The sequence below is a fragment of the Chanodichthys erythropterus genome, chromosome 16, assembly GCF_024489055.1.
Source record: "Chanodichthys erythropterus isolate Z2021 chromosome 16, ASM2448905v1, whole genome shotgun sequence".
In the NCBI taxonomy this organism is placed as follows: Eukaryota; Metazoa; Chordata; class Actinopteri; order Cypriniformes; family Xenocyprididae; genus Chanodichthys; species Chanodichthys erythropterus.
The window spans coordinates 35,357,541-35,375,719 of NC_090236.1; the positions used below are offsets into that span (position 1 = coordinate 35,357,541).

At 37.0% G+C, this 18,179-nt stretch overlaps 2 gene segments (V, D, J or C); both read right to left on the bottom strand.

Moving 5' to 3' along the window:
• Positions 1–897: 897 nt before the first annotated feature.
• Positions 898–1,360, bottom strand: LOC137003806 (T cell receptor alpha variable 12-2-like). The segment is given in 2 exon segments: positions 898–1,235; positions 1,321–1,360. Coding segments are annotated over 2 exon segments (378 nt in total).
• A 6,477-nt stretch (positions 1,361–7,837) lies between these two features.
• Positions 7,838–8,297, bottom strand: LOC137003807 (T cell receptor alpha variable 18-like). The segment is given in 2 exon segments: positions 7,838–8,154; positions 8,258–8,297. Coding segments are annotated over 2 exon segments (357 nt in total).
• Between the last annotated feature and the right edge of the window lie 9,882 nt (positions 8,298–18,179).

Below are 18,179 nucleotides of genomic sequence, written 5' to 3' on the forward strand. Positions count from 1 at the left end.
AAGGTTACGGCCTACGCGGCCTTTCATGCTCGGCCTAACGTGGCAAGGTTACGGCCTACGCGGCCTTTCATGCTCGGCCTAACGTGGCAAGGTTACGGCCTACGCGGCCTTTCATGCTCGGCCTAACGTGGCAAGGTTACGGCCTACGCGGCCTTTCATGCTCGGCCTAACGCGGTAAGGTTCCGGCCTACTCTGAATCTCACATCATTAGAGCTAAGGCATAATGATTTTTCTCTTTAATGATTCAAAATTATCAATGTCTGTGCATTCATCATCTCTTTCTGGTGCGTATTTCCTTTCATACACAGTTCTTTTGGGGTAGGCTCCGCCCCTGCCTTCATCTAAAGGCAGGACCAGCAAACATCTGCTACCCTCCGGATTGTGCATATGGACGGGGCCTACGCCAAAGAACTTAATCATTCATCATTGATTATTCATTTTCATACTGTCTAATAAATCTCATTCATCGTATTTCTTTGCTTCCCGAGTCTTTCTGGTAGAACTCTTTTTCCCGCCATTTTATAATAATTCTTTAAAAATACTAACTGAATCTGTTTTAGATATCACTGATCTTCCTTCAGTCACATGTTTGTCTGGCTGATCAACTGTGTCCTCTGATCTACACTCTATGAAGGTTTAGGAATATGTAATGTAAACAATTGACATGAAAAGCTGCTTTATTGTCACATGCAATGTTGAGTAACTACTGCCCTCTTTTGGTTAACTGCAAGTATTGCATAACTGAAACAGCACCATCTAAGAATGACTGGCTTTATAATGTTGCTTTGTTTTATGTTTTATCATTTTTGCATTAGATTATGTAATTATTTGTATACTAGGTTTTTTTCTCACAATGTTTTCTTTGTGTCTCTGTTTCTCTCATTGTCACAGGTTTTTCTACAGTGTTCTTGTGTTTCCTGTGACTGTGGGCTGCAGAGCACAGTAATACAGAGCAGAGTCTGATACTGCAGCAGAGGAGATGATCAGATACACATGATTTTGTTCCTTTTTTTCAACTTTAACAGAGAATCTTGGATCTACATCAGACGGAGCTTCTTCTTTTTTACTGTAGATGAGTACAAGAAATTCAGGTTTTGATCTTCCATACTGACGGTACCAGTGGAGATAATCTTGAACTCCAGAGGCAGAAAAACTACAGGATAATGTAACACTTGAACCCTCCTCAGCAAAAACATCTGTTTTGTTTGGTTTGATGACATTTCCAAATACAGCAGCTGAAACAGAAAAGATACATTTGTACAGTTTTTAGTGAGATGTTTTTAATAAAAAGGAAATATAATAATTAACCAAATAACATACCTGCTGAGACACAGAGCAGAATAAGTGAATGAAGATTCATTGTTCAAGTGTTCACTCTGAGAAGAGTCAGACTGAATCGTTTCATCCACAGTCTCTTTCAGACTCGATTAGATCATGTCAGATCTGGAGTTCCTCCTCTTCTGATACTTTATAAGAAGCTTTATTTAAATGACGAGTTTTGAGTTTTGCTCAGGTAAACTTGAATTTTTCACATAATTCAAATAATTCAGGCTTTCAGAATGTAATTAAAAGAACATTTTATATTATATGAAATATTTTATATTTTATATTAATTGATATTTATTTTGTTTATCTTTCAACTTCCAACACGAATAATCATCTGTTATTCTACTTTTCATGTCAAAACAGTATTAAGGCAAATTCACACTACACCAACAGATGCAGTCAAACGCCGACAGTCACCAGATTACACCAGCTCGTCACTTCTCAGACAATCTAATTCTGATTCAACAAGTTCAATTGGCCAAAGCAAGCTTCACCAGATGCCAGCAGACTCAGAGTTAACACACTGATCCGACAAAAATGAAGAAGTGTCTGTCTAAAATTTGGATTAAGGAATAAGGAATGGACCGTTTAACCCTCTGGAGTCTGAGGCTGATTTGGGGCCTGGAGAAGTTTTGACATGCTCTGACATTTGTGCTTTTTTCAGTTCTTCATAAACATATTAATGGAAAAAGTGTCATTACACTGTATTCAGCACAAACTAGGCTACAATAATATGTGAGGAACATGTATGTACATGTTTGTGTTTTTGAAGGAATAACATTTATGCGTGGTTATTGAAAAAACTAAAAACTTAAGTCACTGAAATAAGGCCAAAAAAAGTATAGTAAATCTGTGTTCACAAGACTTTTGGGTATTGGAGGTTGTAGACTAGAATTTTTGCTTCAGAACTATGTAAAAATTATGTTGCCTACTCCTTCATATAAAACAATATATTCATTTAGTTTTTGTAAGACACTTTTTGCCAAGGAACACAGTATGCGAGGAGGCGTGAATCACCACTGAAAATGGGCCATTCTCACCTGAGAAGACAAAAGAATTGGATAGTAATGAGCTGAAATGACTTGCATATTAATGAGGCATTTCAGTCAGGTAGGCTGTGAAAAAAAACCTTCTGTGATGTCTCAAGCTCATTATGATATATGAAACATACAGAAAAATATTATTACAATATAAAGTAATGGTTTTATATTATACTTTAAAATATAATGTATTTCTGTGATGCAAAGAGTCTGAATATAGGCTTTTAGTTTAAAAGCATGCACATTTGGAGAAATATTGGATTCTCATATGCTTATGTCAATTTTCTATACAGAGGAGTTATTTTAATTTAATATTCACTGTCATTACTATGAGCGCTGGCGTTTTCAATTCATCCTTGAAGTCGGAGGGCGCTCTGTGCATTTTTAGTCCACAAATTCATCTAAAAGAAGAAGAGGCTATTCCATGAATGGAGTTTCCAATTCATACAGCAGCAGGAGGGCGCTAAAGAAACAAAAACTCATCTAAAATTCATCCATAGAAGAAAAGTAAACAGGAACTAACTGTATGTCTTCTAGAGATCGCTAACCATGACTTTTACATCCAGATAAACACTTTTCAAGACAATAAATACACGATTGAGATGATGAATGCATGTATTGCCTCTGAATTTGCTTCTGAATAGCGCTGGCTCCGTGGGCGTGGCCGCATTAGCGGGTAATGAGCTGAATCACAGTCTTCTGACATGGCTCTCTTTTCATACAGATTACATAAACACAGAAGGTTTGTTTTCGATGTGACTTACATGATTTAAAACCTGACATCTTAATGTTTTTTTAGACATAAGTTTAATTTTTCTGTGATTAGTATTCACTAAGTTACAGTTCATTTTCTGAGAATTATCGGATTGGATTTCGTTCAGAGGGAGAGGAGAGATCACGCATCATGTTAGTTTTCTTTATTTTACAAAAAGCACAACATTTTGTTTTTACTTTGAGTGTATATAAATAAAAGAAGACATTCTATAGTTTCAATTGATATATTACTTATGTCTCTATGACAAAAAATGACGGAGTATTTGAAGTCTGTTTTGCTGCAATGTGAAAAAAAAAACTGCAAAACACGCCGGCGCGTTTTTAGACCTCAGAGTGATGGAATGGCCCTATTTTGATGTTTTTACATACAGTTGAGGTATAATGAGAGAATATAATTCAGTTTTGATCATCAACATCACCTTATGGAGTTTTGCTGAGGAATAACTTTAACATCTGACCTAAACAAACTGCATTCACTTTATTTGTAACGTACAGCCATTTGTAACTTGAATGTGTCAGTCTTCCGGTCTGTTATGCTGCTTCATAATCATAAACACATGGGTTTTGTAGTGCAAACATTTACTGCATTTTGTTATTCTTCTAGCTATTTATAGTGGCTAATGAATCAAAGGGTCACAAATATTCACAGAAAATAACTTGCTTCTGCTTTGTGTTATGATATGCTAGTGTAGAGATGAGGCTGATACGGATTTCCACAATTAACATAGAACTTTAATAAAACAAAGGCAAGGAACGCCAACATACACAGTAAATAACATTCAAGACGGACGAGGAGTGAAGGGAGTGAGTGCAATATAAAGGGAGTGCTAACAATAGAGTCCAGGTGCAGGTGATGAGTGACGATGGGGAGCTGACGAGGGAAGTGAGTGCAGGTGATGAAACAGGAGGATTCTGGGAAATGGAGTCCAGGGAAACAAGGGATCTGTAACATTACCTCCCCCTCCCGGTAGGCGCGTCCTGGAGACCTCAAACCGGAGCAGGGGGAGGAGTAGACTGGAGTGGAGGTCTCCAGGGCAGGTCCAAAAACCATGGTGGATCAGGAGCCGAAGGCGGCCATGGCGGGTCAGGTGCGGTGGGCAGACATGGCGGGTCAGGTGCAGCGGGCCGCCATGGCGGGTCAGGAGCTGACGTCCGCACGCCGTCAAGCCCAGTCGGCGCAGAAGGACTGGCGGGAGATGGCGGAATCCACGGCTCCGCCGACCGAAGCGCAGCCGGGGCTCCAGAAGGCCGCAGTTGAACACAGACGACAGACAACAAAGTGAACACCAGGGGGAGTGAGGAAGCCAACTGGAAGCGAGGGACAGAGGGACGGAGCGGAGACGGAGGTGTGCAGTCCAGAGGGGAAGGAAGGCTGACGAGGGACCAAGGTGTGAATGGGGGCAGGATGGAGACTTGTGAGGCTGGAGGACTGATGGGCCATGGTGGAGACGAGGGAGGTTGGAGCCAGGGTGTAGGTAATCGCCCAGAGGTCCGAGGTGGAGATCTGGGCGAGGGGGCTTGAGGAGGAGGTGCAGTGCATACATAAATGGATGGAGGTGGGAGAGGGAGGCAGGGAGGGAAAACAGTCTTTACAAAGTTCATAATTGGAGCAGCTGGCTCGGCGGCGGCGACTGGCGCTGCTTGCTCGGCGGCGGAGACTGGAGAACTTTGCTCGGCGGCGGAGACTGGGGTTGAGGGCCATTTCATCCCCTCAAATACAATTAAAATCCCCACAGGCACTGGAGCTGGCTCTGTGGGGACTGGAGCTGGCTCTGGAGATACTGGAGCGGGCTCTGGAGATACTGGAGCGGGCTCTGGAGACACTGGAGCCGCTTTCTTCCTCCTCCTCCGCTTACTGGGCCCAGTAGCGGAATATGGGTCCAGCATGGGGCAGGCAGGGAGTTCGCTGGAAAGGTGTGCGGAGGAAGCCGGAGATTGACTGACTGGCCCGGCCAACCGTGTTTCTGGATGGACTGGACGACAACACTTATCCTGAACCCTGTCCACGAAGAATTTGGAGCCATTTAACCACAAAATTAAATTGATAGTTTCGCTTAAGGAGAAACAAAAAACAGGTTCATCAAAACGGATAGTGTCGTCATCCAATCCATCCAAAAACAGGGAGATCAAAACTGCTTCAGGCCAGTCAGACAAATAAGCAAGCTCAACGAACTCCTCCACATACCTCTCCAGCAAACGTCCTACCTGCAGGAGCCCGATAAGGCGATCGCTGGCTGTCAGGGTGAGAGGCGATGGAGGAGCTGGATCCAGAGAGCTGGGGAAAGTCTCCATTTTTTTTTCTGTGGAAATCCAACGTGTTTGGTCCGTCTTTCTGTTATGAAACAGGAGGATTCTGGGAAATGGAGTCCAGGGAAACAAGGGATCTGTAACACTTCGCAAAATAAGGTGTATTAATATCCCATACAACAACTTCTTCTAGTTTGATGTCAAACAGTTGTTACCACATTCTGTCATTTACAGTCCCATAACGAATGGATTTATACTGCAGTGGGAGGGGCTCTGCTGTTTATGAATAATATGGTAGTGGTCATGCCTTTTTTATATAAAATATCAAAATATTATTTGGCTGTAAAACACATGTACAGCAAGTTGTTCTAGTTCATGATCATATCACCCCTCTCTGCTCTGGCAGGTGTCTCCACATTCTGTTATTTACAGTCTCAGTGGTACATGTGGTATTATACACATTTGATTACTGACTTTCAAAGCAAGAATTGTGTGTGTGAGTTTTTGTAAAGCTTCTCAGGCACTTTGTATCACTGGGCTCCAACTCTTAGAGCACAATAATAGAGAGCTGAATCTGACAGAGTCACACTGTTAATAATGAGTTCAGTGGATGATTGAGATGTAGTCGACTGAAACCGACGGTCTGGAATATTATCATTTCCACTGTATGATCGAGCACCTTTATATAGTAGATATGTTGGTTCAGTATTAGGATACTGTCTGTACCAGTAAAGATAGACATAATTGCTGCTAGCATCATATGAGCATCTCAGTGTCACAGACTCTCCTTCTCTAATGATCATATTAGTGTCCTTGTCAACTGGACCAATACTATCAGCAAATGCACCTGCAATACAATTTGAGAAATCACAATAGAGCATTAAATCATCAGACAGTTTCTCTTGCCAAAAACACCATGAGATTTTAAAAGTGTAAATTATATCCACCTGAAACTGTAATGGCAATCACTAGTAGATATCTGTCCATATTGATTCCTCAGTTTAATCAGGTGTTGATAATGGTTTAAGGTTAGCTGTGTATCTTTCTTTAAGATTTATACATGTGCACTAAACTAAATGTGATAAATGATAAAAAAACATTGAATAGATAAATGACTGCAGTGGGAGGAGCTCTGAGGAGGAGTCATATTATATAAGTAACAATTGGCAAAGCATTTTCATAGAGTTTGTGGCAAATGTGAATCTGTTGGTGTTTTTGTTGTTGTTTTATGTTAATAAGTAATAAGTAGGTTCACAGAGTCCTTATAACAGTGGAAGTAATCACATCAGGGGTTAAACAACATTACTCAGATGCTCACTCAGGGTTTTTGTGTGAGTGTTGAGTGTGTTTGAGTCACAGTGGTCCTCAGAGCACAGTAATACACAGCAGAGTCAGACACACATCCTGGATCATCAGTGGAAATGATTTTGAAATTGTGTTCACTGCGAAATCGATCCCTGAACCGCATTTCATTACTACTAAATCGGTCCAGTATGTATTCTGGAAATCCTTTCTTTTTTTGCTGGTACCAGAAGAGATTTTGCATTACATCTGTTGTTTCATATTGACAGTTGATTGTTACAGCTGCACCTTCAACAGCAGTTTGAACTCCTGGATTTTGTTGAACTCTGTCCAGAGAATCACATCCTGTAATGTATAACATCACTGATGAGGATCTCATATTCATATTAGAAGAATATTACAGCATGAATACTTACAGAATCTGACTTACCCCAGAAATATGTGATCAAGAAGACTACAATTATTTGCCAGTTTGCCATCACAGAAATTGATAAATAATACTTTAGATAAAATGAACTTGTTGAAATCTACAGCAGACTCTTGTTTCAGCCTCTCTTTGATAAAGTTGTACTAACACTGTCACATATCAGAGACCTGCAGGAGGAGTCTGACTGAACCACAGTTCCTCAATACTGAACGTCTCCTCCTCCTCAACGATTCTGGATGTACTTTTTACAAAATTGCAGTGCTCTGATGTTTTATCATATGTTGATTCAAACACTGACTGTTTATTTCAATTCGATGAACTAAACTAATTCTGGACAGAGCGCTTGACATTGTTATTGTACTTGTGTGTATTATTAGAAGAAACTTCTAATACTTCTAATACACTTAATGTTATTCTGAACTACATTACATATATGTTACATATAATCATGCTGCCAGCATCTAACATGTTTTTTAAATGTCATTTTTATTTTTGTATTTTAAAATATATTAATATCAATCCACAAAATGTTATTTTTTTTTTTTTACCTTTTCTTTAAATTTCCCTTTATAACTTGAACTAAATGTCATTTGTAACCACACACAGGTGTTTCCACTGGTGTAATTATATTGTGTGAATTATAGATTGTGGGTTTGATGTGGCTTGAGATCAAAGTGAAAAATGAATTTGAGTTTTTGTACAGCTTCACATAGACTTTGTATCACTGGGGTCCAACTCTTAGAGCACAATAATAGAGAGCTGAATCTGACAGAGTCACACTGTTAATAATGAGTTCAGTGGATGTTTGAGATGTAGTCGACTGAAATCGAGGATCAGAGGGGTTCCCGCTTGTAGTAGCTGATCGAGCAGGTTTAAATATTAAATACTGAGGCTCTCCATTAGGATACTGTCTGTACCAGTAAAGATAAACATAACTGCCGTCTGTTTCATATGAGCAGCTGAGGGTCACAGTCTCGTCTTCCTTCTTTATAATGTTAGTTTCTTTATTTGGCCCAATCTTGTCTGCAGTCATCACACCTAAAACAAAGAAATAAGAAAATTACTGAGTCAAGTTGCACACAATCATTTCTTACACTGTTTTTCTGCATCACTAGAATGAATAAAGTGAATCATTTTGTACCTGAAGTCAGAAATAAAATCAGAAACAGGTGTTTTTCCATGTTTCCACAGATCTGTTCATGTTCTCTGTGCTCCGATGCGAATGCTTTAGTTCAGAGCTCACAGAAGAGGAGTGTCTTCAGTGTCTTCATCTTTGCTTCAGATGCAGGTGATTGGTTGGAAGTGACAGTTTTGAACACAAGAACAAGAGTGTGTGACGGGGACCTATATGTGCTGCTTAAAAACCAAATACACAAACACATTCTGGATCATATTGAACTGCTCTCTAAAAAGTTGAATAAATAAAAATAACTAAACAAAAATATTGTAGAGATGTTCTGCTTGAGTAGAACTTTGCAGTTTCACATCTTGCAGGTTCATCTTGACGTGATTCTTCATGGTTCCCCACAAAGAGCACTTTATTGTTTATTACTGATGTGGGTCTCACTTCTTCTCACTGGTGAAATGTCATTTTATATGTTTCCACTTGGTTTATAGTGTTGCTTTGGCAAAGTTTTTATTTATTTAGCATGTTTTTGTGTGAGTGTTGAGTGTGTTTGAGTCACAGTGGGCTTCAGAGCACAGTAATACACAGCAGAGTCAGACACACACACATCCTGGATCATCAGATGAACTGATCTTGATGTGGAGTTAAATGTTGCAGAAAATCTGTCTTTAAATTCATCCTCAGTATTTCCATCACTAAATGTATATGTATTTAAAATGAATGTAAGTGATTTGTTTGGTAGCTGTTTGTACCAGAAGAGATACGGACTTGTATCAGTTGTAGTATAATTACTCCTTAAAATAACTTGATCTCCTTCACTTGCAGTCATTTCTCTTGAAGACTGTTCAACTCTGTCCTGTCCCAAAGACACTAAGTGGATAGAAAAGAGTAAATCATTAATATGAAGTATCAGGAACGTAAACTTAAATTAATAAAAAAGAAAAAAGAGCTTACCATCATAATGAGCTGCTGTGAGACACAGAGAAATCAAAGCCCATTTAAACATCGTTGTTCTGTGATATAAAAGAGCAGAAAGAGCTGAGCTCTCAAAAACTCTGTGCTTCTCTCACAGAGCTCTACTTTAAATGTTTTAATCCTGTCACATGATATTGTCATACATGAAGAGTGTGATGTTGACCCCTTGTGGATGAAATTTGAAATTGAAATTTTGACTCGTTTTAGGTTGTTTTTTTTGTTCTGTTAAGGACAATTCCCAGGTGAAAAAAGGTAAATTTCTATACTATACTTAAAGTGCTCTATTTTCGTGCACTAATTTTGTACTTCATATACTAGAAATTCTTCTTTAGTACTTCTTAAGATCATCTTAAGAACATCTAAGTGTACTCAACTGTGCTATTTTGAGACAGCATGAAATATGAACTAAAATGTGCTTTTAATATACTATTTCTGTATTTAAAAAATGTATTTAGATATCACTTATAGTACATTTGAACCCATAGTGTACTACAAGTAGTAGCTAAATATATATTTTTAAATACACTTAGATGTATTTAATTGTATTTAACTTTTTTTAGATACACTTAGATGTTCTTAAGAAGTACTAAAGAAGATTTTTTAGTATATTACGTACAAAATTAGTGCATGAAAATAAAGCACTTTTAGTACATTATAGAAGTGTACTTTTTTCACCTGGGTTACAAAGTGTTCAGATTACTGTGTTATCTGTTTTGAGAACAGTGAGTTTGGAGAAATGTCTAATCGACTGAGAAAAACTGTAATACAGTAACTGATGTTGTGCGCCACATGAAAAGGTGGGTAATTATTTCTAAAGATGTGACTTGATTGTATTTATGACTTTTGAACATGCAAATAGGTGATATGTGCCATATTTTAGACAAACACTTTTAACTTATAATAATGTATTTCAAAAATGCTCAAATTTGTGGCATGTGGCTTATTTGAATCAACAAGATGCTACTTGACATACTGGAGGGGATCTGAGTATAATTCAAGATTCAAGAGTCTCATTTCTCCTGAACTGTAGAAGACCATTGATTCCTCACTCTGAGCAGAAGCAGGTTTTTGTACAGTGATCTTGTGTTTCCTGTGACTGTGGGCTCCAGAGCACAGTAATACAGAGCAGAGTCTGATACTGCAGCAGAGGAGATGATCAGATCCACATGGTTTTCTTTTTCTTTTCTGATTTCAGTAGTGAATCTGGAATCTACATCAGACTCCTTAGATTTTTTTGCACTGTCTGAGATGAGCACAAGAAATTCAGGAGCTGATCCGGGATACTGACGGTACCAGTGAAGATTAAATGCAGATGAATAACTGCAGGATAATGTAACACCTGAACCCTCGACACTGAACTCCTCTGTTTTGGTTGGTTTAATTTCATTTCCATATGTTGCATCTGCAAAAGTAGATCAGATCTTTACTGAACTGATTTAAATTAAATCATTTTAGATGTATCAGCATAACATACAGTATACTGTACAATGTAAAGAAATAGACTTTTTATACTTTTACTTTTGAGCAGAAATTAATTAGCAATTCTGGCTGCTCAGAATACATACATGCAATACTCAAAATATTTTAATACTTACATGCAAATGCAGAAAGCAGAATAAAAGAATGGAGCATCATTGTGTTTGTTCCTTATGTTCTGTTGAACAGACTTCTCTTACAGACACTTATCAAGATCACATCAGATGTCAAAGCTTTAAACCCTCCCTCCTCCAGAGATCTGAATGAAAGAGCAGATCAGATCTGTTTCATAGTCCACAGTGTCATCACTATTCATATGCTGTAGCTCATAGCACCCTCTTGTGGTTACTTACTAACTTGTACAAGAAAAATGTTCAGAACTCACACAGAATGTGATCTGGATTAATTCCTCAAACTTTGGTTGTTTCAGTACTGTAGATCTCATAAACCTGTAATTATCAGCAGAGAGGCTTTGTTTAGACGTGAATACAGCACGAATAGAGATACAGTTTATGGTACTAGACACTTACGGTCCTGTACAGTCGCCACAGCTCAGATACAAAAAAGCCATTTAAATTGTATTTAAAACAACAATTAGTCAGAACATCATAAGAGCACAGTGTGTATGTATTGCATTAATAGCATTAAAACAAAATCCATAATCTATCATGCCACTGCTGATAGTTTTCACCCTCATATAGAGTAAAATCATAAGCTACCTTTAATTCAGATGGATTTATGGAAGGAAATTATTTGTACACCTTCAGCTGTGTCAGGTTTTTGTACAGTGATCTTGTGTTTCCTGTGACTGTGGGCCTCAGAGCACAGTAATACACAGCAGAGTCTGACACTGCAGCAGAGGAGATGATCAGATCCACATGGTTTTTCTGTTCTTTGTTGTGTTTAGCAGTGAATCTCTTATTTACATCAGACTCCCGGTCTTCTTTTGTACCGTACACGATAACTACAAGGAATTCAGGAGCTGATCTTGGATATTGACGGTACCAGAATAAAGTCTGTGCAGATGAATAACTGCAGGATAATGTGACATTTAAACCCTCAACAGCAAACTCTTCAGGTTTGGTTGGTTTAATTTCATCTCCACACGTAGCACCTGCAGAAGTAAAACAGCTTTTAATCCTTTATGAATTTTTTTATTTAGAATGAATCAAGAAAGGTGTGATTTTTCGAATACTGCCTTAATTAAAATTCCTCACATTGTGGTTGTTTAGAATATTTAGATGCAGTACAATAAAATGAAACACTTACATGTAAAGACAAAGAGCAGAATAACAGAGAGGAGCATCATTGTGTGTGTTCACTAATGCAGCTGAACTGAGCTGTAACAGACTCTGAAGAGCTCCACAGGATCACAGTAGAGACACACCTCTACAGCAGAAATATAACTCCGACTTTGAATGTCCTGAAAAGGGGAAATAATTTTGATTATAATGAAGATGTGTGTTTTTACAAAAAACATTTTTTTAAGAAACTATTTTTTTAAATAAAATGGCCATGACAGCATATATTAGAGACTCTGTTCAAACAGTGATACAGCAGAGTCAGATGAAGGTTTTGAAATTGAGTTTTTGTGGGATCTGTTGTGATGAATAAATGGAAAACAACACAAAATTCCTCATGTAGATTATGATACTGATCATGAACAATTGTAGAAAAACAAGGGTTTCTAAACGCCTGTGTCAGTGTGTCATCATTCCTGAGCTGCTCAGTTTGGTGCGGAAAAATTGAAGATCCACTCAAATATGGTGCATATCCAGACCCCTCCATCAGCCTCCAGTGGAAACGCATGAGCACCACACTCTTATCTGCCTAAGACAGACTTGAAAAGTACGGAGTTAAATACAACTAAAACTAAAATAATTGTATTCACGAGTTTACACGTACATGAACTCAAAATAAAGTAATTTGTATAGTAATTATGTGTATTTTGTGTGTGCTGTCCGGGGAAGAGCTCCGAGCTCTGAATTTGGCCCGAACCCAGAGTACTCCCCCTCCTTAACTGGGATAGAAACCAGGCAAGAGTGAGGTGATGAGGTGGTGGAGGGATGCTGTGAAACTTGTCACGGATAGAGGTGAGAGACGGATATACCGGCTTCCTCTTGCACTGATTGGTTGAATTACCCGAACGTGCGCCTCCTGAATTTAGTTCAATAAAACTTAATTTAACTCAACACTCTTGTGACCTTTGGCATAAAGACAGGAAAAGTTTGGATGTACTCTGGTAACTGAAAATAGCAGCATCTGTGTTATATTTTACTGTGTTGGGAAAGATCTGAAAATAAATGGTAGAAAAATATGAAGATATGCTGAAATTATTTTAAAATAATAATTTATTATTTAATAATATTTATTATCATGTATCTTTTATTATTCCCTTTAGTGGATATTAAATGTGTAAACATAAATTAGAAGGTAATCAGTACTGAATTAGTCAGTTAAAGGATTAGTTCACTTAAAAATTAAAATTATTCCATGATTTACTCCTTAAGCAATCCCAGGTATATATGACAACCTTTCAGATGAACACAATCAGAGATATTTTTAACATAACTTTCACTGGCTATTGCTTTCTCAAATCTATTTATCAATTTATGCATTTATTGATGCATTTCTTTATTACTTCATTTTTGCATGAGATGTTTAAATGCATTACTGCTACTTTTCTTTCTACACACCACCACTGTCTGAACTGATCTATGATATTTTAAGTGTTTTGTGATGCACTTTTCTGAAACTTTAGTTTATAAGATTTATTGTTGAGGATGTTTTTGTACAGGGATGATGTGTTTCCTGTCACTGTGGGCGTCAGTGCGCAGTAATACAGAGCAGAGTCTGAGACTTCAGCAGAGGAGATCTTCAGGCTCACAAGATTGTTGCTTTTATCAACTTTAGGCAAAAGACGAGGAGGAAGAGGATCACTTGGGGTTCCTTGTGGATAAATGTATGCGAGGAACTCTGGTTTGGATCCCGGATACTGACGATACCAGTGCAGGTTATTAACAGCTCCATCATATTCACAGGACAGAGTGACTTCATCTCCTGCAGATTGAAACACCTTGTTTTTCTGCCGTGTTATTGACTGTGCAAATGTCTCCCCTGCAAGACAACCATTAAACTTTTGATCAAACTTACCCAAAGAAAGAATCGTGCTGATGCATTAGTCAGTTAAATCAGTTTCAATATAAAAAAAGAGATGAAACTCCAAACATTGTACAAAACAAGAAAGCATGTGATTAAAGGTCTAGAATCAGGAAATTTCTCTTACTTTTCATCAACAATAGCAGAAGAAGAACACAAAGGATCGTCATGTTTGCACTGTAGGAAGAAAAAGAGTTTAGTTTGCTCTATATCAGATCTCCACAGGCTCCTCCTATCTGTCAGTGTCAGAGGATGAGAACAGCATTAAAATGACATCAGTTCATGAACACTGAAAACATATGAAACCATAATATACCATAACCATACTATAATGCTGTGCTGTAAGACTGTCAGAGCTCATCTGATCATTAAGATTATTTTCCTCATTATGGTGGATGTTTTTGGCTTCCTGCTGGTTATTGTAATAAAGCCCTGGGATTGGGTTTCACCTGTACAGTACATTAGAGTCCTCATTCATTACAGCTGCAATTTAGTATAATTTGATGAAATAATTAAAACTTTAATCAAACTCATAATAATTTAACTGCTTGAATAAAAATGAACATCATTAGATGTCAATGTTGAGTGTATATCGCCCTCTTCTGGTCTTTCATAGTTTTCTGCGCATAATACATATTCACAAAATCTGGATTTTAATGGCAATAACCAGATTTATGTTGATATATATTATTGTAATAGTATGAGCAATATGAAATAATTTTAAACCAACTGTAAGGGAAAACTGATACAAATGTAAATATAACTAAAATAAATTAGATAACGTAAAATGTATATCTATCTATCTATCTATATATATCTATATCTATATATCTATATCTATATCTATCTATCTATCTATCTATCTATCTATATATATATATATATATATATATATTGATAAAAACAAATTGAAATTGTATAATGTATCTGATGCTGTTGCACTGTGAGAGTTTTTGTGTGAGTGTTGAGTGTGTTTGAGTCACAGTGGGCTTCAGAGCACAGTAATACACAGCAGATTCAGACACACACAGGTTCTTGATTGTCAGAGGAACTGAAGTTTTGCTGAGATTTGCTTGAAATCTTCTCTCTTCGAATTCATCCTCATTATGTCCAGAGTTAGACAATCTATTCAACATGTACTTCGGGATCCCATTAACTTTCTGCTGGTACCAGAAGAGAGTCGGGTTTGTGTAAGACGTCTGATATGTACAGTTGATTGTTACATCATCACCTTCAAAAGCAGACTGAATCTTTGTGTGCTGATCAACTTTGTCTTGAGATTTACATCCTGAAACAGAATTGAGACAATATCAATAAAAAATTCACCCATTGGCCTCAAGGAATATGCACATAGACACGTAAGGAAAATTCATTTTAAATAGGTTTTTTGAAAATAATCATTATTTGATAGCGCTACTCACCCCAGATATATAAAAATATGATCACAATGACACTTTTCCAGAGTGCCATTATATACAATTGAAATCCCAAGGATATATGCAGAGATGTTGTGATCTTCTTCCTCTTTCTGTATCTGTTAAAGCAGCAGTAAATTCAAGTCATTTGGTCTGACTGCTGGGAGGAACCTGTGCTACAGTAAGAGCCAATGAAGACTGTAGTTTATGTAATATATAGTGCTGTATCACTTCATTCACTTATCTGAGTAAATGAAACCAGATGTCTCACATGTCACAGAGTATCATTCAAGTTTTTTTTTTTTTTTATACATAACAGTACATTTAACAGTTAAATTACATACCAAGAACTGCAACTATTACTGTAACAGTAATAAATACTGAGGTTCTTTGTTTGGATATTGTCTGTACCAGTAAAGTCCAACATATTGACTATATTTGTACTATATGAGCAGCTCAGCTTGACAGTTTCTGTTTCTCTATCTGGCTCAATGTTGTCTCCAGTCACCAAACCTGTGAACAATAAAAATAGATTTTTGATTGACAAAAAATATATATAGTATGAATCAGATCAGATCAGTTCTCTGTTGAGGCTCTCAGTGCTTGAGCTGTAAGTCACTGCAGATCAGTCACAAACACACACAGGAACTTCCTGCTTTATAAAGGCATGGCTGAAATACTAGATGTCTTTGCATTTTTCAGTCTGTCTAATTTCCTCTCATGAACATGAACATGAAAATATTAACTGATGGAAATATGAAGAATATTTACTTTATAGTTATATACGTAGATATTTAGCTAGCTATTTTTGTATATACAGTATAACCCTCATTTAGAACAAGCAAGAGCTCAATTTGAATGTGTGTGCTTTAAATTACATGAGAATCATTTGAGATATTTTCACATTTGTTACTTTTTTATTATTATTATTAAATTGGTTTGTCAACTAGGACAGTAAGACAATATTGGTTTTAATGTGATTCATCTTTATATTGCCAAAGATTGACTCACTTCAGAATACATTTTGTTTATATTTGATCACTTTTATAATAAGCTGATCTTTCTCGTCTCTCATTGTAACATGTTTTTGTAAAGATCTGATGTGTTTCCTGTGACTGTGGGCCTCAGAGCACAGTAATACACAGCAGAGTCAGACACACGCAGATCCTTGATCTTCAGAGGAACTGAATTTGATGAAAGTTCAGAGTGAAATCTCTCCTGGAACTCAGTGCCATTTTCTCCTCCATATTTGCTTCTCCTCAGGATGTATTTAGGAAAGTCATTCGCTCTCTGGATGTACCAGAATAAATCTTCTTGTGCTGAATCTGTTTTATATTTACACTGTAATGTCACTGATCTTCCTTCAGCTTCAGTCACATGTGTGTCTGGCTGATCAACTGTGTCCTCTGATCTGCACTCTGTGAAGGTTTAAGAATATTTCATGTACAGTACGATACAAAATATGACCAACTTGCATGAATATGAAGCTGTATTAAATGAAAATTCATACCAAGAATGAAGAGTGTGAAGAGAAATATATTCCTCAACTTGTGTGACATGACTGCTGAATAAACCTTGAAGTTCAGATAAATCAGCAGTGGGAGAATTTTACTTTTAGTATTATAATAATGATGATCCAAGGAGGAGCTTGTGGATACCCAATAAAGCTTCAGTATTGTCAAAGGAAATGTTGAGTAACTACTGCCCTCTTATGGTTAACTGCAAGTATTGCATAACTGAAACAGTGCCATCTCATAGAGTTCAAAGTAAATGAATAAAGATATTTGTTTTCTGAATTATGGGATATAATATCTATGTCTAAAGGGACTGGTGAACTAAAGGACTATATTGTAGGGATATAATGTAATTTATCTTTCATATCCTAAATTCTTTGTGTTTTATGTTTGTTTGATTGATTTACATTAGATTCATTACATATTTGAATACTATCTTTTTCCCACTATCTCTGTGTTTCTCTCATTGTCACAGGTTTTTGTACAGTGTTCTTGTGTTTCCTGTGACTGTGGGCCTCAGAGCACAGTAATACAGAGCAGAGTCAGATACTGCAGCAGAGGAGATGATCAGATCCACGTGAGTTTGTTCCCATTTAGTGAGTTTAACAGACAGTCTTGGATCTACATCAGAGTTTTTGGTGGTTGTTGTACCATCTAAGATGATCACAAGAAATTCAGGAGCTGATCTGGGATACTGACGGTACCAGAATAGATAATCTGCAGAGGAATAACTACAGGATAATGTAACAGTTGAACCCTCCTCAGCAAAAAGCTCTGTTTTGTTCGGTGTGATGTTTCCAGAGACAGCAGCTGAAAAGAATATGGAAAAGTACATTTTAATTAGATTTGTTTTAATTAAACTCATTATTATCAATAGATAATACATATAACATAATTATACATACATGCCAGACTGTAGAAGAGAATAAGTGAATAAATCTCCATTGTGCAGTGCGCTGTGTTCACTTTAAGATGATTCAGACTGAATTGTTTCACTGAAGAGATCAGATTGTGTCAGATCTGTGTAGTTCCTCCTCTCTGAGAAACATCATGGCCAAGTTTTACATTTCACACCTGGAGAAGAGAAGAAAGATCCAGTTACAATCACTAATGTGCTTGTCTAATAGATTATTATTTGAATATTTGAGAATATATAGCACAATAGTAAAGTGATGTGAGAGTGACATCTTTAATAATGAGTTCAGCTGAAGTATAGGATGTATTTTACAAACAAACAAAAAAACATAAAATGTTGTTACTAGATCAACAATTTTTATGACCACACTTCTCAAATATTTTAAATAATTCATTTTAGTTTTTTATTGTTTATTATTATTATTATTATTATTATTATTATTATTATTGCATAATAATCAAACATGTCAGTATACAGATGAG